Below are 23,881 nucleotides of genomic sequence, written 5' to 3' on the forward strand. Positions count from 1 at the left end.
TACTAGTCTAAGTTTTGAAAAACAAAAATAGGAATAGTGTACAAAGGCGTTTAGTGACAACTTCATTTGAAAAGATGTATTTGCATGGAACTCTTGTGAGATCTCTTGTGAGGAGGGATGACTTTGTAACTTACAGACGACAAAACAAAACAAGAGGCAGTTGTTTGATTAATCCTGGCATTCTGGGACCTCCTGTTACTTTCTTTATACAAATGATATCTGAAACATTATACTATGACAAATCAGAATTTTACCCAAAATTCAAAATCTTTATAACTCATAGCCACTGAAGCTTATATACAGATGTACATTTATTATATGTGTATTATATATACATATATACACATAAATAATTCAGAAGCTGAATTATTTCAGTTGGGAAGATCAATCCATTTTCTTTTTTTTTTTTTCCTTTTGATCAATCCATTTTCTTTTTTTTTTTTTTTTTTCACTTGAGCATTATGGGCACCCTCCCCTCTAGTATCTTAATTTTGTTTCGTTTTGTTTTGTTTTTTCAATTTGCTAGCCCACAACTATGATTTTTTACCCATCAACCTCAACCCACCAAGTGTAGGCCAGCTTTGGTCAAGGCTATCCAGTGAACTTCACTGCCATTTTGTAGTTTTACCCATATCCTCCCCAAGGCAGTAGACTCTTGGCCTTGGGGAGGAGGGCTCTTCCTCAAGCTTAGATAAACCCTCTGCAGCCTCAGGGTATTCTTCAGTATTCATCCTCTCTGAGTAGCTATGTGCCTGCTCATGGTTAACAATTCTTTATCTTTAACCTCCCCTGTTCAAATCATGGTGCCCTCTGCTTCCTGACTAGAGGGAAAATCACTTAATAAAGATCATTTCTTATCCCTTAGGTCAGATCTGAGTCCTAAACTTATTCTCTTTGGCTACATCATGCTGTCTCTCAGCTAGCAGTGTTCAGAACCCCAATTCCTGTCCATTTTCTCCTTTTCTTGGCATTTTACCCTTTTCCTGTCTCAAGTGGTCATTTTCTAAGATACAAAGTGATTCTAGAAGTGTATAGCTCATTATATCTGCTTCTTTTTAAAAAAAAAATAATAAATTTATACCCTCTTACTCATTTCTCTCATTCTCACCCCCTGCCTCTGTTGTTTTTTAAGAAATAATCATACACATAACTCAAAAGTCTACTTTGGGGGGTGCCTGGGTGGCTCCATTAGTTAAGTATCCGACTCCTGGTTTTGGCTCAGGTCATGATCTTGGGGTTATGAGATCTAGCCCTGCATCAGGCTCCCTGCTCAGCTCAGACTCTGCTTGAGATTCTCTCCCTCTCCCTTTCCCTCCCTCTCTGCTCCCTCTCCACTCGCACTCTCTCTAAAACAAATAACTTCTTTTTAATTCTAAAAAAAAAAGGTCTGCTTTGCATTTAAGTCATAAGAATTTTGTTCATACCACACTAACCATATTTTATCATTATTGAGTACAGACCTCATATAGCATTATTTTCTAAGACTTCGTGATATTTTTCTTTCCAGGTAAAGTACCTACTTTTGTTGACTTTCAATGGGTTTTACATATCAATTAATTTATTACCTCTTTTAACCTAAATCAATGTTTTTTTTTTAAATGGTCTTTCTCTTGCCATTATCTTCTGAAGTATTTTTTTTTAAAGACACACTTGAACAAACAGGAATTTTTTGCCCCAAATATATATCTCATATTCTTAGACTGTTCATTCACCTAATCCTACAAGATGCAAGGACCAGACATTATAAAGGGGGATGAGGTGAGGGCCATAAACTCAGTATGGTAGAATGTCAGTTCTAATGTAGTTTTGTCATGTTTTAATGGCCAAATGCCTTCCCTAAAGCATTAAACAAAATGGCAAAATAGGTAATTTCTCAGTGCCTCAGAAACAAACAATATCCATCACTCCATTTTATAATCTTATTTTTTTTTTACTCTGTGTAATAAAGCTTTTGCACATGATGTAGCAAAAATAACAGGAGGCCTCCGAAGATGGAAGAGACTCATGCCTACTCTATCTTGACAACTGCGGGCTTAAATGCAGGTCAAAGAAAATTCCAGACCAGGGTTCTCAAACTGGAATGCCTCTAGGGGCTTGGCAAGCAACACAAACACCAGACTGTGTAGAGACATTTTTTAGGTAAAAGTGTTGCCTGCTGCTCCACCTCAAAGGGGACAGCAGCCAAAGACGCCACGATGGGTGTCATGGAATAATAATGGTGCTTTGGAGTGACAGCAGATCCAACTCCCAGTATCTCAAGAAAAACTGGCAACCAGGATTTCCAAGTATAAATCCTTCATCTTAAAATATTGCTCAATACTTTCACCACAGCACCGACCTAAAAAAAAGTATGTCTACAAATTGGGAATAGTCTAGAGGTCACAATTTTGATAACCTCACTTGTCAGAAAATAAACAGAAAATCCCCAGGAAGAGGCACACTTGCCAGTATTTACCTGTGAGCTCCCTTTTTATGTTGGGAAGGTTGGCTGGACAGGAGTTGCTGATGGTGAGGCCTGGGGGAGGCAGGCCTTGGTTGCCATAAAGATCAATCAGATTTCCAGAGACAGGTAACTAGAGAGAGAAGCAATAACAGAAATGAACTACTGAGCAATTCCTAGGTTATTCAGCTAGCACCCAGATCTATTCCAGACTTTATCTAAAATAAATGGTTTGATGTTAAAAATCATATTTTAAAACAGAAAAGCAAGACATGTTTACCTTTCCACTCACTTAGATAAATGGTGACCTTGACTTGTTCCCTTTGAGAGAAGAAAGGATGCAGAATCCAAGACCCATAAGATGGTTCTACAAGCAGCTAATAGTTATATTTTGAGCATGTAGACAACAAATAATATGGCAAACTCATTATGGAGCACATCCAGCAGCATATAGCAGATGTTTAGTAAATGCTGACTATTACAGTCTAATAGGGTTCTATGTGGCATGGCTTTTTCCACCAAATTAGGTTTCTCGTCAAAGTCACTTTTTTCCTTCTCTCTCTTTCCTTCTCCCTTTTTATCTCTTTTTATAGGGAAAAGGAATGAAAAGTGTTTTCTACTAGAAAAGAAATGGTTTCCTTATTGCTAAAGAAAAGCGCTTTTCCTTGAAACTGAAATCTCTCATAGAACCACAAGAGGGAGCCCACTGACTTTAATAAAACAACAAAAATTTACACTTAAAAAAAAAAAAGAAGGGTAAAGAAATATTTAGCCCTCTTGAGCTAGCTTAAGAGTGTTTTTCTCCAGGTCTGAATTGAATATTTTGAAGTAGTGAACTTCTTTCTGTCTCCAATGCTGACTTCCTTTTGTTGTATATGCATTTCCCTGTACCTAGTTCACTGATGGAGTTTAATGCACCCATTTTTGTGAGCATGAGAAGTCCCAGACATTTCTTCTGCCCACCCTCTGAATATTAATTATGAGGGCACAGTTAAGTGACCGCACTGCTGCCAGTGCAGAAGCTCCCTGTTCCCAGCTTAATTCAAACAACTGCTCTAAGTGTTATTACCAAGTAAGACTTAGAGCATTCAGCCCATCCCATCCTTGATTATACACTCTGAGTTTTACTTTACATCTGAGAAAACTCAATCTAGACAGCATTTTCAAGTTGTTTAGTGACCAAGAGGTATTGAGCAGAGATTATACTACATGTCACCTTTCATTTTCTCCAATGGCCACTACCATACAAATAAAAATATCCCGCAGGATAAAGATAATGAATGCGTTTCCCTTCATTGATAGCCTTTGACCACCTATTCTTTTTAAAACATTTATTTATTTATTTATTTATTTATTTATTTATTTATTTATTTATGATAGAGAGAGAGAGACAGAGACAGAGACAGAGACAGAGAGGCAGAGACACAGGCAGAGGGATAAGCAGGCTCCATGCCAGAAGCCCGAAGTGGGCCTCGATCCCGTGGCTCCAGGATTGCGCCTTGGGCCAAAGGCAGGCGCCAAACCGCTGAGCCACCCAGGGATCCCCTGACCACCTATTCCTAGTGTGGTTTCTAAGTAAGTACTCTATGAACTAAACCCCAAGCTAAAGAGGTGGGAGAGGCCTGTACTTTCTTTCTGACAGATAAACAAGACACTTGCTCTAATATGACTGAGGCTGAGAGCAGGAAGGACAGGCAGATCGACAGAGCATGTCTCTCTCTTATCCATTCAGTCTTTTGCTTCTTTTTGAAGGCAGGATTTATATTATGTATATAAAATGTAATACACATTTCCCACCACACAGATTCACATATAAACAATGCATTGTGACAATTTAAAATGCTCTTGAACCACAATTCAAGGTCCTCTAGCTAAAAACCTGATAAAAAGTGACTTTGATGATTAGCTGTCATTTTACTAAGTGGTTTTATTTGAAGTAGGTCACCTTCCTAGGGTCAATCTTGCTCTGTGTGCAATCAGTTCTACTCTTGTCCAACTTAAGACAGCACAGTGAAAGATGTGCAAATGTCTCAATACAGCGTTGTAAAGAGTGTATTGAGTCAGAGCATCAAAACTTATAAAGCTGCTATGACATCTCATAACCCCTCTGCATTCCAAAGATTTATTCTATCTTTCTGGAGCTCCAGATTTTCAGAGGAACTGCTCAGTATTGAATGTGGCTTCAAAATTCAATGCAACAAGCTAAAAAATATACTTCTATACCCCTAGAAATACAAATCATATCTATAATATTTTCAAATGCAAGCTGCAAGCAAAACAATGCAACTGTGTTGTGATGATGATTTGTTAGGGAAAATTAATAGACAAGAGATACACAGTAAGCTTAAAAAAAAAAAACAAAACCCTTTAAGTCATCTATGGATTTACACTGAACAGACAGATATCTAATTATAAGCTTCTCCAGGGCAAGAACCTGTTTTCTAAACATATTCTAAAGGGGAACGAGGTGCACATATACTTAACAAATGTAGACTCATATGAAGGATGAAGGGAGGGAGGGAGAAATACAGAGAGGGCAAAAGAAACAAAAACTGAGAATAAGAGACAAAGACACAAGGGAATGGGCAGAAACAAAAAAGAGAGACACATGTACACAGAGGAGAGAGGTGGAAAGACAGATGGAGAGACATTCAGGATGCGGTTGGGGAGAAAAAGTACAAGACTGGGGTCACCCAGAGACAAATGGGCTAGGCAGACAAGATTGCTGTGAGTGGCGTGGATTGACAGCAGTGCCCGCCAAGAAGGGAGATGAATTTTTTTAAATATTTCACTTATTTATTCATGAGAGAGACACACACACACAGAGGCAGAGACACAGGCAAAGGGGGAAGCAGGCTCCATGCAGGGAGCCTGATATGGGACTCGATCCCGGGACTCCAGGATCACGCCCTGAGCCGAAGGCAGATGCTAAACTGCTGAGCCACCCAGGAATCCCTGGAGGGAGATGAATTAAAATCTCTATAACAGGATGCCTTATCAGACACTCCACTAAGATCAGACATCATTACTTCCAGTCCAAAAAGTGGCTTATAACCCTCCACCTACTTCTCTAAAAGATTTCCCGCTTCGGCTGCTTTTCCAATACTTGCTGATTAGCAGCTGGCAGCATACAACCTGCCAGGATATTTTGCTGGGGAACATTATTTTGTGGGCACCTACTCTGGGTCCGGCACAGAACTAGAAAGGCACTTTGTATATGTTGCTTTAATTGATTTTATGAAAGAAAAGCCGTAGTTCTAGCTATGTCTGAATAGAGCTTCGTGGCAGGAGGTTCATATACCATGTTAATAGCAGTATTTGGGAGGCGGTGTCAATCTGCTGATAAACCAAGTAGAAACTGCAATTTTCAATTAATCTCCAACTGGATATAAGCAAATAAAAACCTAGTTGCTCACTAGCCAAGTATGGCTACTCAAACTTAGAAATTATAGTGCAGGCTGCCTTAGGAGCCAGAGAACTCGGTTAAAACCTGCCTGTGTATAACTGACCTGCTGTGTGATACTAACCTTTCTGAGGCATGGTGCCCCCTTTGAAAAGTGGCAATCCTATCACCCATCTCACAGAGTTTTGTGAGAATTAGAGGTCCAGTAGGTGAAACACTGTATTTAAGTGATCAATAGTGCCATGTTCAGTAATATAATTTTCTACAAAGTACTGTATTCCCAGGCTGTTTTAAACCTCAAGCTAACTTCCATGTTGAGCAACTACATGTTAATTATAAGGTATCCTGTCAACCACTGTACCAATTTTACCAGACTGCAATGCAAACCTAAACACAGGAATCAAGGGAACTATTGAGCTGGAGTAACCACCCAGTGTTCAAATCAGGGCTTCTCCATTGTTAGTGGAGGGCATTTGTCAAAATTGTAGAGCCATTTTTGGGTGTCACAACTGGGAGGGGGGGGGGGAGTATCACTGACATCTAGTGGGTAGAGGCCACGGAGGCTGCTAAACATCCTTATAATGGGCAGGAAAGCCTCCCAACAAAGAACGACCCATCTCAAATATTAATTATGCTGAAGCTGAGAGACTGCCCTGAAATGGGGCCTTACATTCTTCACACTAATGGCTGTCATTTATTGAAGCTACTAACAGGAAGGTTGATGAAACATGGCTTTCTAATTAAAAACCAGCCATGCATATTTAAGAAAGGATTCTGTGGTTCCCCTTCTGGGTTAGAAAAACTGCCCCATAAACATTATAACTGGGTCAAAGATATTATTTTGATAATAATAATATCTTTGGAGCTAAGAAAGAGGAAGAGGCATCTTCTGCTAACATCGCTATGTCATGTCTTTGCTGGGTTTTTATCCAGCACATTAACCTGATGAGTAAGATTTTAATTGCAGCACACAAGCTGTACAATGGGAAAAAGTCCCAGTCTAACAGGAACACATAAAGAGAAGGTAGACACATGTGGGTCTGTGCCCCAGACTTGGTCTGAATTGAGTTCTTCAATGTTCTGCTCCACCAAAATGAATATTTTTCCAAGTAAATGATCATTGTAAAATGTTATTATTTTTTTCTTTCTGGATGTTCCCCTTCTCTGAATATCAATTGAGCACTGTTAGCACAAGTAAACTGGGACTTTTATTCTTTGTTTGTAATGGTACAAGAGGGCCCTTGTGCTCTCAGAATAGTTATTTCTAGATTCCAATTCCCTTAGGATAGTTTCCTCTCTAAGTGATCCCTCCACTTTATTTTTTTTTAAGAAGTTAACTTGAAATAAAGCATATCGAAGAATCAAATAAAAGGAAAAAAGTGCTTAACATGAAGAACATGAAGTTTAAATTCTTTTGAGAGCGGAAAAAATTAAAATGTTAGTGAATTGTGGTAGCACTGGTATTTATTTTACAACCCAAACCCAAATTTATCAATAAGAACTAGTAATCAATAATTAGTAAAAACATAACAGAATCAAGATTCTTCTAAATGCTTTTATAGATTAACTCTTAAAATCGTCATGTGGATTCTATTGTTTTAGATGCTATTATTATTATTATTCCCATTTTTCCAGATAAAGAAAGTGAGGCAGAGAGGTCAAATAACTCATTCAAGAGGAGGCACTGAATTCAGCTATCTGGCTCACAGTCTGTGATCCTAATCTCTATTTTATATAGTGTCTCTTCTAATAGCAAAATGCTGAAATAGTTTTGTCATGGGCTAGCTCTGATGGGGCTACATTTAGACTTATTCAGAGGGGGATCCCTGGGTGGCGCAGCGGTTTGGCGCCTGCCTTTGGCCCAGGGCGCAATCCTGGAGACCCGGGTTCGAGTCCCACGTCGGGCTCCCGGTGCATGGAGCCTGCTTCTCCCTCTGCCTGTGTTTCTGCCTCTCTCTCTCTCTCTCTCTCTGACTATCATAAATAAATTAAAAAAAAATAGACTTATTCAGAGTGGAAATATAGAAAAGTAATGTATGCCTGGACAGTCAGTGACATCTGAGGGTAGCTATAGGTTACTCCTCCTCTGGTTGGCAATTAATTCAACTCTGCCCAGGGGATCTTTCCTATCCAGGGACTCCCTTAAGATGGTCCCTCTGCCCCTGAATTATCATCCTCCATTCAAGGTCTGAAAGGGTCTCCCCTTCCCAGTCTGGTAAGCTCCATGAGAACAGGAAGCATACCTTACACCTCTTCATCCACAGCACCTCGCCCAGGGCTGGTGATGACATGTTAGGTATTTAATAAACACTGATTCAGTCTTAGAGTTAGCTTGGAGGCTTTCAGATAATGAAGGAATAAGATTTCCATTCTAATGTAGAATGACTGAAGAGGAGACACAGGTATTCAGTCTAAAGGAGAGAAGCAATCGGGGGTCTTGAGAACTGTCTTCAGAAAAATTGTCATGAAGACATGTTCTCCATAAAGGCAAACTGGATTCATGTCTGGAACTCACAGAGTAACACACTATGAGCTATATCTGGATTATTAAGTGTGATGTTATTCTGAAGTTGGACACATTAGATCCTCAAGGGATATCATCCAAATAAAATACTATCAAAATTATTTGCTATTGGGCAGCCCCAGTGGCGCAGCGGTTTAGCGCCGCCTGCAGCCCAGGGTGTGATCCTGGGGACCCAGGATCGAGTCCCACGTCAGGTTCCTTGCGTGGAGCCTGCTTCTCCCTCTGCTTGTGTCTCTGCCTTGTGTCTCTGCCTCTCTCTCTCTGTGTCTCTCATGAATAAATAAAATAAAAAAAATATTAAAAAAAAAACCATTTAAAAAAATTATTTGCTATTATAAGAAATCATACTTAATTTAGGTATTGTTGAGTACAACTTCTGTTTCCAATGCTAAATGCTCTACATCCTTTATGAGATGACCATAGGAGATAGGTACAATTATCAGTCCAATTTTAGAGATGGACAAATGTAGCATTTCAAGAAGGTAAGGAATATGCAGGAACACACGGGAAATGACATACTTTGGATATAAACCTAGATGTGATCACAAATCTCCAACTCCTAACCACTGTGGTTGCCAGTCTGTCTTGTGAATTAGTGCATATTCTTCATTAGAGGTTTTCCAGAAGATGAACGTTTAATTTTTTTAGTGTATGGGGGTGAACACAAAAGATGCAAGAGGAGGCTAATGCACTGAGTACCAGATTGGCTCAAATGACTTGAAAGGTCCTTGACACTGGAGAAAATTTTAAAGGTGATTTGTAAAAAATCATGTTAACTTTACAGTCCTTCCAGTGTGCCTACTAGATACCACCTAATACTACTGGCAAAATGACCACTCTTGTCAACCAAAGTTCCTTTGGGATGACTGGACCATTGCTAATAACTGCTGCTAAGGCATTGAAAACATTGTATTTATACCCATGTTTCCATGGGTATAAATCCACAGTGCAAGCTCTCCCAAGTGTCTTGCTCACATTGGTCTGAGGATTCTGACCACTGATAAGTGTAGCTCGCCTTACAAAAGGCACAAAGTTGGAAGCAGAAGAGTTCTATAGAAGCCAACCCTGGGTTCAAAGAGGGTAGGGAGGAGGGTCTGACATGGAAATATCTGTCAAAATGGTAGAACATCTAGTTCTTTCAAAATCAGGGGGTGAGTTTAAGTGGGTAGGAAGTTGACAGAAACTAAAGATCCCAGAAAAGACTTTGGAGTTTCAAGGGGAGTCCTCACCCCTCAGGACTTCAGGTAAATGAACTGAAAAGAACTGGATTAAGATGGAAAAAAAGAAAATGCTACTTTAGTTCACTAAGAATTTTGGTGTAAATAAGTAAGGGGTATCATAATCCCTGGCCGAGGGAGTTTATTTTATAAATGCATTCTTTTAAAAATTTTTCTATTGTGGTAAAAATACATATAACATAAAATTTAGCATCTTAACAATTTTGAAGTGTACAGTTCAGTAGTGTTAAGTCTATTCACACTGTTGTCAAACAAATCTCTAGAATTTTTTCATCCTGCAAATATCAAACTCTATATCCATTAAAGAATAACTCCCCTTTACCCCTTCTCCCCTGTGGGAGTTGGTCTTTTAAATACACGTTATTAAAGAATATGATAGTCTCATGGCATTGCTTTACAGAAAACAGAAAAAGACTGGACAAGGTATTCAAAGCCTACTGAGAAGTCCTGACTCTGACACATTGAAGCTATGTAATTCTGTGTAAGACCACCTAACCTTTCCTAATTCTAAAAATGAGGGCAATGATACCACCCCAACTTGACTCTCAGAATTACTGTAAGGACTAGATTCCCACAATTATTACAAGAACTAAATGAGATCTACTATAAGACTTTGGTGGCAAAATGGAAACATAAGATACCACTGCAAGGAGTGGAAAAAAAAATAAAATAAAACCAGTAGGGGCAAGGTTCCAAACTATAGCGAGAAGTTTAATAAATCACTATTTATTAATCAAAACTGGAATACATTTTGCTATTGAAGAAAGGCAACTCAAATGTCAGTCACTCTATTACCTGTGAATGGTAAGGTACTGCCTTTCGCTTTTCAGGCCAACTAGAATGCTACTATAAATAGTTCAATCCATAGTATTCTCCTTGGCAGCACTGACTAAGTTGGGCATTAGATGTCAGGGGGAATTGGAAGGCCTAATGTCCTATTGAAAGTGGACTTGGACTCCAGGGAAGGTAGAGCTTTTATCATGGGGTTACCAATAAACCCATGAGAAACTCTTAATTTCTAATGTCAAAGTCACTTATTTGTGATCCTGAGATAATTTTGTTTTATTATTAATAAATCTCTCAATCAATCACTTGCAGAAATAACCTAATAAAAGTTCAGGGAAAGGGAGAGAACACTGGAAATATCTCAAGATTTTCTTTAAAAAAAAAAAAAAGTCATCAATACCGTATTTGCCATTTGCAAAGCAGGATCCATCAATCCCAGGATTTCTTCATTATAACTTGATTCTAGGCTAATGATGTCATCAATTACATCATCCATCTGTAGGAAAAAGGGCAATGGAAGAGAGATAAATGTAAGCAAAAACTGTGCAAAGCCACCCAAAGAGAGATCCACGGTCTTTTTTTACCCTAAGCACTAATGCTCTTCAGTTAGATTCTGAGAAACTACCGTCCTCTTCCTCCCAAATATGAACATTACTGAAAGTCACTGACACTAACAGGTGACAATGATGACACCTGCAACCAGCACTTAGGGAGGGATTACTAGGTGCCAGGCACCCGGTTCAGGGTTTTTGATGGGTTAAATTATTTCGCTCCCTCACAATAACCCTATCAATGTAGGTACTATTAACATGAATTTTCCAGGTGAGATAAATGAGAAGCAATTTGCCGAATGTCATATGGGAAGAGAGTGAGAGCCACAACTTGAACTCATGCTCTAAAGTGTTACAGAGGTTCAACTGCCTCCCCCAAAAAGCAAAGATGAACCAGGAAACCTCATCTGAATGATGGCTGCCATTTCTTTGTTTTCTCTCGAGACTCACTCCCACAGCCTTCAGTAGACCCTCCTTGCAGTAAGAAGAATCCGGATGGTAATTCAGATCTTTGCTCTCATAAGGATGTATGGGGCACTGTGGCTCCTGGGCTACCGGCTAACCCTGTACTGATCTTAAAATGACTTGTAAAATAAGTTTCTCCTTGTAGAGCTGCCAGTGTGCTCGGTATTCCCCGAGGAGTATATCAGGACGAGGTTATCATTACAGTCATGGAGCTGACATTCCCACTAGATCAATTTTATTCCTGAAGTACCAAAACATTAGTTATGATAATAAACAACAGTGATTACATGTGCATTGCAGCAGTTGCAAAGACAAGTCTGTGAAAACATTTCTTTGTAAACACCCTATGTATCTGAGCTGGTTGGTGTGTCTGTGTGTCTGAGTGCATGCACACATGGTTGGATCCAAGTAGTGCTTTGCAAGTACACAATGAAATCTCAATACTCGGAGGAATGCTCCTTTATGTCTTTCTGCCATTTCCAGTTAAGGGGGACAGGCTCCTGTGCCACAAGGCTTGTTGGAATCCTCATTCTCCCACTTTCTGGATTAGGGGCAAAGCTCTCAATCTGTAAGAGGCTCAATAGGCCAATCTGAAAAATGGGGTTAATAATACTCATTGCCTTTTTGGATCCTTGTGAGATTTCAGGATAAACCATATAAAGAACTCACAGTTAAATGAATATAGTAAATATCCAAAAAAAATGAGGGTTATTAAGTGACTCCCTAAGAAGAATAATTGCAGGTCAGTTTTGAAACACTGCCAGCACACTGCTTATGCAGTTTCATTTCTAGATACATCAGTTTTGTTTGCTTTTAAGAGATGATTTTCTAATTAAGTTGAATAGGCAAATGGGCTAGAGGACTTTATGAACAATCTCTCATTATAAGTTTTTTTTAGGGAAATAAAATGAATGGGCCTGGTATGATAGAATTTTTAGAATAATTTCTTTTTAAGCAAAAAAAATTTTTTCATTGATATTCTTTTTCCTTATATATCTATACACACATTTTAAAATATATAAATATGTTAATAAACATGGCATTATTTATATGTCTATTAAGTAGGATGTCATAGAAGAATCTCTAATCACTTGGGAAAAATCCATGAAATATTATTAAATTTAAAAAGTTGCAAATGCATGTTGCATGAGATTCCATTTTATAGATCTTGCTTTCTCTTACTCTCTCTTACACACACGTATATCTTCATTTAACAGCCTATTGAAGTTGTTACTCTACAAATTTGTGCAACACATTGATGATGGTATCTTAAAGAAGTACAGCATATTATATTTTATGTATCAAAATTTGTGTATTTCAAGCACTTTTTAAGGACTTGAAACAACTTACAGAAAATGCATTTTAACTTCCCTGAGTTATTTAATAATGAGATACTATGAGGAAAATGGCCCTGTTCATAGCTTTCTCTATTTAAAAAAAATATGTAAATCAACGAGGAGAAAAAAAATCCCTTAAGTCATCAGGAAGGTGTGATGAGCCACAAATATAGATTCTCATTACAAAGTGTTACATCCTTGCACTGCCGAGTCATTCAGTACCTGCATGCACGATGCTCGTGAATGCGTGTTCATGGTTGGGCATTCACTTTCCGCCCTGTTTTGCTCTTCAAACTTATAAAATCCCTGCAAAAACACAAGCAAAATCAGCCCATGACTTGGATTTGCAAATGACTTTTCAATGACATGTTCACACGAGGCTGATGGTGCAGCAACAAGATGGACTAATAAAGCTTTCACAAAGTAGAATCTGACCGAGAAATAAAATAATGCAGAAAGAACTTCCGTCAAATGAGCTTGATAGATGACAAATACGGACAGAGAAAAATAAGACAGGTTGGTTTGGGCACAGGGGAAAAGACTTAGTCCCTCTAGAAATTAAAACTCAGAAACTTCAGAAGAGTCACCTCTGAAATCACATGAACATTTCAGAGTACAGTAAAACTCCATTAAAATGAGGCTTATCATCTTATAATTTGGAAATAACGGGCATTAAATCACAACTCTCCCCTCAGGTATTTTAATGCTTCGAATTTTGATGCAACAATTAGCTTGCGGTGTGTCTGAATCTCGTCTCCAATCCAGCCTTTACAAAAGCAGATTTCACGGCCGCGGCAATCTTATTACGAAACGGAATTTATCTAGCAATTAAACCTTTGCTTTTCTGTTAAATTCTCATGTGCTACATTATTCAAATCCATCCACGCACATTCTGTGCTTTTTTTTTTTTTCTTCAACCCAGGGAGAAATAAAAATAATATTCCAGACATTCACAACAAGCGGAACTTCTAAACCGCCTGTCCCACACCTTTTCTATTTTTGCCTTTTCTTCTCCACCTTGCCTTTTCCTCTCTCTGCATTTTTACTGCTTTGTAAATGGAAAGGCATTGAAGAGAAGAGAGCGCGAGGCTAACGGAGCAGAAACAGGGTGGGAGAGAACGTGTCCTCGCCTCCACGTCCCACTTGGAGCGGCCAAGTGTCCCATCCTGAGCCACACAACCCAATAACCCGGTGATGGTGTCAAGAGGCCGTAGGGTGGAGGCCACATAGCAGAATCTGGGACACAGACCGGCGTGTGTGGCCCCGCAGAGTCCACAGTTGAGTGGGGGAATAATATCCGACAGACATTCATTTAGTGTAAGAAGACAGGAGAGGGGAGGAGACATGAATTACCTCTTTTTCACAGTTGGAGTTAAGTGTGAGCATAGCCATGGGGCTGTTGGGTGCGCTGCTCCCCGGCACTGGTGGCATGACATGATCGCCAGGCTGGTTTGGACATGGCAAGCTCAGGACTTGGTTGGCATGTTTATTTGCTAAAGTGGTAGAAAGGTACTGCTTTACCTGCTGCCTTTGGGCTTGCTGTATGTGGTACTTGGTGGGGTTTTCGAGGTGGGTCTGCACCTGAACATAGCCACGGAGGGAAGAGAAGACAGCGCCGTTATTTGTGAGTTTCGGTCGGCTCTTTTCTCAGGCACAAACATGAGACTGGCCAGTCCACCAACAGAATAAATTATTAAGCCCCTGTTATGTACCAGGCACTGTGCTAATGGATTTTGATATTACTGAAGTTTAAAGTCTAACTCTCAGGATTTGGGGTAATACTTTGCCCTGTTTTATTTCCCTGCTAATTAGCTGCACATCTCTTTGAAAACTTGTGCCCTTTTGTTCATGTCTAATAATTTAAAATTTGCAACCATCTGGAGGGCAAAATTTTCCCCAACACGACTGAAAGGATTTACTGAGATCAGAACAACAATCTAAAAAAAGGAGCATAACAATTTATTTTACTTTCTTTGGCAAACAGAACAGCTTTCTGTTTAAAAACAACAACAACAAACCTCCTTAAGAGCCAGCTGTAAAACGGTTGTAGAAAATAAACAGAAACACTCTGATGATTAAATCAACTAGTTGTAGATTAATTCCTCCCACTTTCATTTGGACATGATTATTCAACATTTTAATTAAGATCTTGAACTCAACATAAAAAGCAATTCTACATGAAGCAGTTTCTTTCAGATGCCTCACACTTACATGTATGTGTTTTTAAAAGCAGGACTATTAAGCCGCCAGGGTATTTTTCCTCCTTTCTTATAAACATTAATACAGAATTAAAAATCCTTTAAATCAGTGATACTCATGGTATCAAACAGTAAACAGCATCAAAGTAGTAGACCTGCACTTACTGGAAAGAGTACAATAACATGAAAAGGTGAATTACTCAATGTATTGCATATATTTCAGACACTAAATATGAATAAGAATAAAGCTCACCTGATAGTGATTATATTCTAGCATTTCCAGCATAACAACGTTTTAGGTGGCCCCAATCCAATGAGAAACGGTAGACTATTCACTCTCTCTACTTTCTGTAATTCCGATTCGAAGACTGACTGGCATAGAGAAGGCACTATAAACAAGGTATCCCGAGACACCACCGGAAACTTTATCACAGCAGCCCTGCTTATAATAACCTAAGCTAATTAGTTATGCATGTTAAAAAAAAAAAAACCATTCGCACAAGGGGCTTTTTTTTTTTCCTTTTTTTTTGGGCGGGGGGGAGTCCTGCGAGCTTGGTCTTCAATATTGGTATCAATTCCCCCCGCCCCCCAGCTTGACGTCATGCTTTTTTTCATAAATATAAAAGAATCTTTTTAAGTGATGAGCTATCAAAGTCAAACTCACTGTCAGATCAAGGCCAATTCACTATTCATCTTTAGTTCCAGTAGTATTAATAGACAATGGTATTTCTCTTTCAGCAATAGGTTAAGAGCTGGCTGCCCCTTTGGAGAAGACAACGCCTAAAAGCTACTATTACACATGAGACTTTCTAATGGCCACATAACTCTGTAACTGCCAACTGCAGGAAGAGGGTCTGTGGAGGAGTCTCTGTGCTGCATTTTCAAGTTCAATGGCCTCATCCTGTATCCTGGTCTCAATATGCATCTTATTCTTAACTGCATGGATATGGATCTTTCCTACTGATCAGGAGGAAGGGAAACTATCCTAAACAGAACAAGAAAAACATACACACACATAGGACTGGATGTATATTTATGTGGAGAATAAGAAATAAATGTCTCCCCAACTTAATCAAGCTGGGAAGCATGAAAACTTGTACTAAAAATCTTTTATTATAATTCTTAGGGATTAATAATAATAATAATAATAATAATTCTTAGGGATAGAGAAGAATAAGAGTTATCATACATATGACTGATATATCTTTACTCATTTACTTGTTCCATTATTTAAATACCATTTTATGTGCTAAACATCTTGCAAGACATGGAAAATACACTGTGAACAAACAGACCTAACTGCCAGTTTTATGAAACTTGTAGTCTGGGGTGAGACAAAAGAAGAAAAAGGCAAACAAATACATATCTAAAAATTATGATAAATGGTTAATATTCACTGCTGAAATGGTGAGCTATCTTAAGCATAAAACTTTGAAATTCAGTAATTCTATCCAAACGTCCAGGAAAATGAAGTCCTTTATATTGGCAATCTCAAATTGTTTCAAATGACTGATCTAACATGTACACAGAGGTTCACAGAGACATTTTAGGTTTATGAAAGGGTCCAGACACGATAATGATGAGGACAACAGACATTACTAAAATAAACATAAAATGAGGGCAATGGGTGTAATGTGTTTATTTCACTATTACACTTAAAAAAGAAAGGGCTACACATTTAAAAATAAATGTTAATTCACTGGCAGATCCTTATTCTTTAATGAATTAGAATTTTATGCTTTAGTACGGAAGGAAGCAACCTGCTATCTCTTTGGCATTGCCAGTGAGCTCTTTACTATATCCAGGTTGGGGTAATCAGAGTGAAATGTATTTTGTCCCCTTACCGCCAGTGTCTTTTTAGTTTTCAAATAAGTTGAGTAAAGATTGGCTATAAATCTTATGCAGGAGGTGGAACGTCTCTAGCTGTTTCTAATCCAAACACTGAAAACAGGTAACAGAAACAAGGAACATATATGAACTTTGGATAATAGAAGGTAGTGAGGCCTGTGGCAAACTAGAACACACATATCTCATCTAAAAGAAATAGCTGGAGGGTATTATGCTGAGTGAAGTAAGTCAGTCGGAGAAGGACAAACATTATATGTTCTCATTCATTTGGGGAATATAAATAATAGTGAAAGGGAATATAAGGGAAGGGAGAAGAAATGTGTGGGAAATATCAGAAAGGGAGACAGAACGTAAAGACTACTAACTCTGGGAAACGAACTAGGGGTGGTAAAAGGGGAGGAGGGCAGGGGGTGGGAGTGAATGGGTGACGGGCACTGGGGGTTATTCTGTATGTTAGTAAATTGAACACCAATAAAAAATTTAAAAAATAAAATAAAATAAAAGAAATAGCTGACATAAACTGCAGCTGATTGTGGACATATGAGTACACCAACTTAGTACAGATCTTCCATGGCAATCTAAACTTTTTTAAGTTAAACTTCCCAGATTAAAAAATTGACACCCAAATGTTTGACTTTTCGTACTGCATAAAACAAGTCAAACACATCTGTGCACTGGACTCAGCCCATAAGCCACTAGAATGTGGTCTTTGCTTCATACCATCCTTGAGGATCACCTTCCTATCTATATTCCCGGGGGTGGGGAGGGTGGCCCAGGTTCTGAGGACAAGTTACTGTCCAAATCCAGGTATTTCCTGGTGCTTTTGGAGAGACAGCAGGCCTGACAGCACAGTCAGCAGAATAGTTAAGAATTCAAAACCTGTGTTCGAATTGTGACTTTGCAACTTCACTATTTATGTGACCTGTGATCCTTGGCAAGTCATTAACTTTTCTAGGCTTTCATCTCCTCACATGCTCAATAGGGATGATAGCTGAGCCTCCATCGTAGAGTTATCGCAGCATTAAATGAAATCACACTTCTAACAGGCTTAGCAATATATCTGAAAAACAGCAATTCTCAAACTTTTGTCTTAAAACCATTTTAAGCCCTTCAACTTTAGTGTTTACGTGAATTATATCTATCAGCGTTCACCATATTAGGAAATAAAGCAGCAATTTTTAAAACACAAGATTATACAGGAGCATATATTGCACTGACCATCAGAACAATGACATTTTAACCTGCATGAAGCCTTCGTAAAACTCTAACGTAAGATCACACAATGAGCATGAAAAAGGGAAAAGAATCTCTCAGTGTTATTAAGAAAATTGTTTTGGCCTCGCAGAACCACTGCAAGGGTCCTGGAGACCCCTCGGGGCTCTCTGACTTTGAGAACCACTGATCTAGAATACAGGTAGTGCTTGAGTATTATTACCACCCCATCTTAGCCATGCTATTCACCACTGTGTATCAGTGGTGTGTGACACAACCTGTGTTGTCTACTTGCCTCTCTCAGCCGGAAGATGCTGGAGTAAGACCCTAAACCCTTTAACTTCCTCACAGCCATATTGTGAGGCTCTAAAGTCCTATGACAATTTTAAAAGCCATATGAATAAAATTTCTGGTCTTCAACCACCCTAAACCATAGCTTTTTAGTTAGTGACTTTCCTTATGTTAGTTTCTAAATAGCCAATCAAGCAAGCATATAAATGAGAACATATATGTAACATTAAACATCTGTATGATTTCCTGATAATTTTTGCATAGGGTTGACCTTCAAACTAACCACCCAAGTTAACGAATTCAGATATCAAAGGTAGGTAGGTATCAAGGTATCAAAGGTATCAAGGCTGAGCACTTGAAGCACAGACCACAAAAAAAAAAAAAAAAAAAAAAAAAAAAAAAAAAAAAACTAGAATACTTCATGCTCTATCAAACCATACTATTTTGTTGATATAATGGATATTTCATATAAATAAAGTACATTAGCTTTCTTGTTAAGGTACAGAATTCCAAAGGCTTTGAAACTTTTCTTCCTTGTTACTGCTACTATCTTTTTGTGCTTTTTCCTTTCTTCATTCAGATCCTGAATTGATATGATACCAAGGGAAGTGGAATGGATCACCTTCTAACTGTCACACTTTAGCTGTGCCACTTCCCAGGTGACAATGACAGGTTATTTTCCATCAATTTCATTCAAAAAAGATCCTGGAGCACATCAGTGTGAGATGGTACCTAGAGATATTACCATCTTGAGTGATGAAGAATTCACTAGAGGGGAAAAAAAAAAAATCCCATCCAAGGTTCACTGTTCTTCTGTTGCCTCTACTATTTGTAAACCAGAATGCAAATACAATTGAGGGAAGATCCTCATAATCCTTTTAGTTCACAATTTATTTTTTTAACACATCAACAGAGAGTTCAGATTTCTTATTTTATGTTTAGGGAGAAAATGTATCCTGTTGCTCAGTAAAGTTAAGGATTATTAAAGGGATTAAATTCACTCAGTTGCTATCCACTATTGCCCCCTCCCCCGGACTCATTTATATTGTTTTTTTAAATGTCAATTTATAGAGATGGTCAATTATGCAATCACCATCCCTGAAAAACATGGTAAGACAGAGAAAGTTAGCTTTCCTAAATGGCTTGGGCTAAGTCTTGTCCAGGGTCACATTTGACAGGTGAAAGGTTCTTTTCAGTTCCACCATTGCGATGTTACCACTAAGGAAACCTCAAGCCCAAAACACACGTTTCTAGACACTTAGTCATGTTTTCTGTGCAGTCTGTACAAAGGTATCCTTAGCAAAACATAAAGATGAGGATATGAATCCTGACCTAAGGGAGAAGAATCAAAATCTGATGCAAACAAAAAGCAAAACCAAAAAAGACTTACATAAAGGAGAGATACAGGGGATTAGGTGGATGAGCCCAAGTTCCTTTCACTAGCACAGGGGTCTGCCCACCAGCCCAAAGGGCCTCGCTCCTTATTTTGGTATGGTCTGTAAACTAAGGATACATTATACATTTTTTTAATGGGTAGAAAGGAATCAGAAGAAGAAAATTCCATAATACATGAAAAGTATGTAAAATCCAAATTTCAGTGTCCATAAATTCTTCTTGGCACAGAGCCATGCCCATTCATTTACATATTGCCCATGGCTGCTTTCACACTGCAGTGACAGAGATGGGTAGAGCCTGCCTGGCCTCCAAAGCCTAAAATACCTATTATCTGGATTTTTACAGAAAATTTCAACCTCTGCTCTATAAGGATATGAATAAAATTTCCAGTCTTCAACCACCCTAAACCATAGTTTTTTACCTAACCAGAGTTCAACTTTCTTATTAAGTAGAAGTTTTACGAAGGAAAGAATGAGGTGACTTTTCTAAAGAGAAACAGTGTATGTGTATATAATTTTGTAGTTACTTCATTAAATATTGTCTAAACTGGACAAGCAGCCACGTAGGAACACAGGGTATGCTTAATTATCCCCATTTTAAAGACAAACAGAAGCTCTGAAGAGAAAGTTCAAAGATGTGCCAGGGTTGGAAAACAAACCAAGGTCTTCATCATTCTGTCCCCAGTGGCAAACTACAGAACCGCCCTTCACTGTTGATGAATTTTAATCTAGGACTTTAACTTAATTAAGGGGGAAAGATAAAACTATGTAAATCCAGAGGTGTACTCACAAACTCTAGGTGTGTACACATAAATACATATGAATTTATATCCCATTTCTCTGGTCTGTATACTTTCACACTACTTCGTATCATATCACTTTGTGGAATCATTAGGCTTCTAAATTCAGAGATAGGAGTTATAAATGTGCACAAAAGGAGAGGATGGCAAATCCATTTTTAAAAATTTTGATGTTTTAATAGAATAAACCAGGCTAGCTTTACCAAAAATTCCTAATAGGTCTTTTATCCTTAGCTGATGACCTATAAACCAGTGTGCTTATTATAAATATAAACCACAAGGTGGGCATGCTTTGGGTTTAGGACAAACAATATTTTAGTACCCTCAGGAAAAAAAAAAAGTATCACTATAAGTAAATTCCTACTATATACATTATTTTTTCTCTCTCAGACTAAAATAAGCCAAAGGTCTGAGTATAAAAAGAACATCAAGTTTTTATTTCATCCAAGTAGAAATAGGAGATTTAAGAGTGGTAGCCGTCTGCCTGCAGGGTATTTATAATCCCAGAATAAAAACGCCATTTTCAGAATCAAATTCCTATGAGAGAAGCAGCAAAACCCAATAAACTTAATGCATTACTCACTTTAATTGAAAACTATGCATTTACCTGTACTAGGAAGATTGTATCAGTCATTATGCATGGTATGTCATATTAAACAGCAAAATTTTAAAACATATATTAAAAAAATTAGTATTCATTCACTCAAAATTCTCTACCCTATACATTTTATATTCACTCCAAGCTTAGGTCATTTAAAAACAAAACTAGGAAATCACTTGGATAACCACATAAGATTTTCTTCAAAGCCTCTTCATGTAGTTGTTTTTGTTTTTTTTTTAAATCATATGATAACTGATTGAATCCAGAAGGAACTACAGAAAAAAAATCTGATTTTAATAGTTTTAACCTCTTATTTTAAGTCTCTGCTGTCTGAAACTATCCCCAATTGCCTTCATGCCATATCCATAAAGAACTAAATATAGGTTTGAGGGCAAACCTTAATGTGTATATAAATCATCTGGGATCTTGTTAAATGTAGTGTGATTCTGTAGGTCTGAGGTGGGCCTCAAGATCCCGCATTTATAATAAGCTCCCAGGGGATGCCCACCCTATTGGTCCACAGACCACACTACACCTTGAGTGCAAGGCTGTAATATGTTCTCACCTGGACTTCTCCCAAAAAAGAGTTATATGTTCATGATTCATTCAATAAGTATTGCTTGAGTGCCAACCAGATGTCAGACAACTGCCCTCATCCTACACAGGCTGTTCAGGGAAGGTCCTACAGAAAAAGTGACAGTGAAGCACAGGCCTGAAGGTCTGGGGAGGAGATAAGCCAGGCAAAATGGTGGGAAGTGTATCCCAGCAAAGTGCGAAAGTTCTCAAGAGCAAGCCCAGCCTGCCCAAGGAACAGGAAGAAGGCTCTTAATACACAGTCCTCATTTGGCTTCCAATTTAGCATAGGCACCTCGTATTCCTCTTAACCTCTTTCATCATTGGCTAGTTCTCTCTTCTGTTCTCATATGTCAGAGTATCTCAAGGCTGAGAGTTTGATTTTCTCTATGGACATGCACAGCCCTGAAGAGCTAAGCCAGTCTCAGGGATTTAAATACCCAGTTCAGGTGTCTCTGAACTCCAGATTCACCTCTATCTGCCTACTCCATAGCGCCACTGCAGACACCCTACATGTCACATAGTCATCACCCCCTCCAAACCAGCTCCTCTACGGTCTTCTCCATCTTAGTAGATGGCAACTCCATCTATATAGGAAATTACCTTTTTGTTTTGTTTTGTTTTGTTTTGTTTTGTAGATCAAAAAAGTTGTCTTCATATAGTTCAACCTAGTTGCACATTCAAAAACTGTGGCCATCTTTGACTCCTTTTTTTTTCCCTTCACACCTTCATTCTAATCCATCAAGAAGTACTGGCTCCCTCCTTAGAATATATCCAGAAGTATTGGCTCCCTCCTCAGAATATATCCAGAATTTAACCAATTTTCATCACCTTTATTATTACCATCTGATCTATGCCATCATCATTTCTCACTTGGATTACTGAAAAATCTCCGGACTCTTCTACTGGTTTTTGTTTGTGCCCTCTTGTACTCTTACAGTCTATTTTCAATACATCAATAGAATGACCCTGTAAAATATGTCACATCATGTCACTACTCTACAAAATAAATAAAAGACCCTCTAATGGCTCCCTATTTCTCTCTGAGGAAAAAAAAAAGTACTTACAATGGCTGACAAGTCCACCCATCATACTTGTTAAAAATGCAGTCTTGGGCCCCACCCCAGACCTAATGAGTGAGACTCTTTAGGTGGAGACCAGAAAACTATGTTTTAACAAGCTAACCACGTAGACTCCTACGCACATCAAAGTTTGAAGACCCCTGCCCTCTTTGCCTACTTCCCTCTCCACCCTGGGATCATGACCTGTCTGGACTTATCTCCCACAACCATCCTAAGAGCTTATTCAAAATCCCACAACCATGCCTTGCCAGTGCTCCTGATCCCAGTACCCTGTTCTACCCTGTACAGTACACAGCCTAGCACATAGTAGGTGCTCAACAAGTATCTGGTCAATCAGTGAATGAATGGAGCTGCTGTGCCTGAAGCACATGGAGGTAGGGGAGAAGAGAAGCTAAGCACAAGGAATCAAACCATGTAGGGTACTGTAGGGGTTGAGGCTAGGATTCTGAGAGCCTCCAGAAATGTCCTGAGGAAATGGAGAAGTGACAAATGTGCCCTCTTCCTGGCTAATTCAGAAGGCTCTGGAGAAACTAAGTCTCCAGGCTAGGCAGTAATTCATAGACTGCCTCCCTACTCTGAGAGATAAAGCTTCCTTTTCTCTTCAGGGTCTTCCCAAAGGCTGCCAATTATTATCACTCTCATCTATAAGGCTTTGGATCCTGAGGGGCTAGGACATATGGCCAGGAGCCTGGAGATTTGCCTTGATGTCTAAGCAATGTTACACAGTAAGTGACAGTTAAAGTGAAGGTCTCCAAGCAGGTGGCCCATGGGCACAGTCTACAGGTATGGCTTGCCATTATATTCTATTTAATTAAAAATTGGAAATTTTTATACCAAATTTTGGATTTCTGGCTTCTTTGGATAAATTAAAAGATCTAGCAACACTGAAGCTATTCTAGTGGGCCAGCAAAGAAGAGAGTTCAATGGTGGTTTTCCTCTTTAGATGGGCCATTTGCTCTTCATTTTGCCAGCATTCCACCACTCCTTGTACCCACAGTGCCAGTAGCCTGCTCCACTCACTAATCTCCCTAACTCCTGAAGGCATCTGAACTGCAAACCTTCCCTTATCCTTTAAATACTCCCCATTCCCAGAGTAGTTCCAAATCTCACAGAATGGGTAGCATATATATGTTTACAA

General features: G+C 38.7%; 1 protein-coding gene across 25 annotated transcripts in view; it reads right to left on the bottom strand.

Annotated features, from left to right (window-relative positions):
• Window positions 1-23,881, bottom strand: part of MITF (melanocyte inducing transcription factor) — a 218,486-nt gene that overhangs the window by 18,787 nt on the left and 175,818 nt on the right. For 17 of the 25 annotated variants that reach the window (XR_012011790.1, XR_012011789.1, XR_012011788.1 and 14 more), the window contains 4 exons: window positions 14,098-14,325; window positions 12,967-13,050; window positions 10,792-10,887; window positions 2,456-2,573 (listed from right to left, as the gene is read on the bottom strand). Coding sequence is in view for 22 of the 25 variants with exons in the window: in XM_072785410.1 (XP_072641511.1) it covers window positions 2,456-2,573; window positions 10,792-10,887; window positions 12,967-13,050; window positions 14,098-14,325 (526 nt within the window). In the remaining 3 variants the exon portion in view is untranslated. The remainder of the gene's footprint in view (window positions 1-2,455; window positions 2,574-10,791; window positions 10,888-12,966; window positions 13,051-14,097; window positions 14,326-23,881) is intronic. The other 8 variants (XM_072785422.1, XM_072785412.1, XM_072785416.1 and 5 more) reach the window with 2 other exon arrangements.

This window comes from Canis lupus, chromosome 19 (genome assembly GCF_048164855.1).
Source record: "Canis lupus baileyi chromosome 19, mCanLup2.hap1, whole genome shotgun sequence".
Classification (NCBI taxonomy): domain Eukaryota; kingdom Metazoa; phylum Chordata; class Mammalia; order Carnivora; family Canidae; genus Canis; species Canis lupus.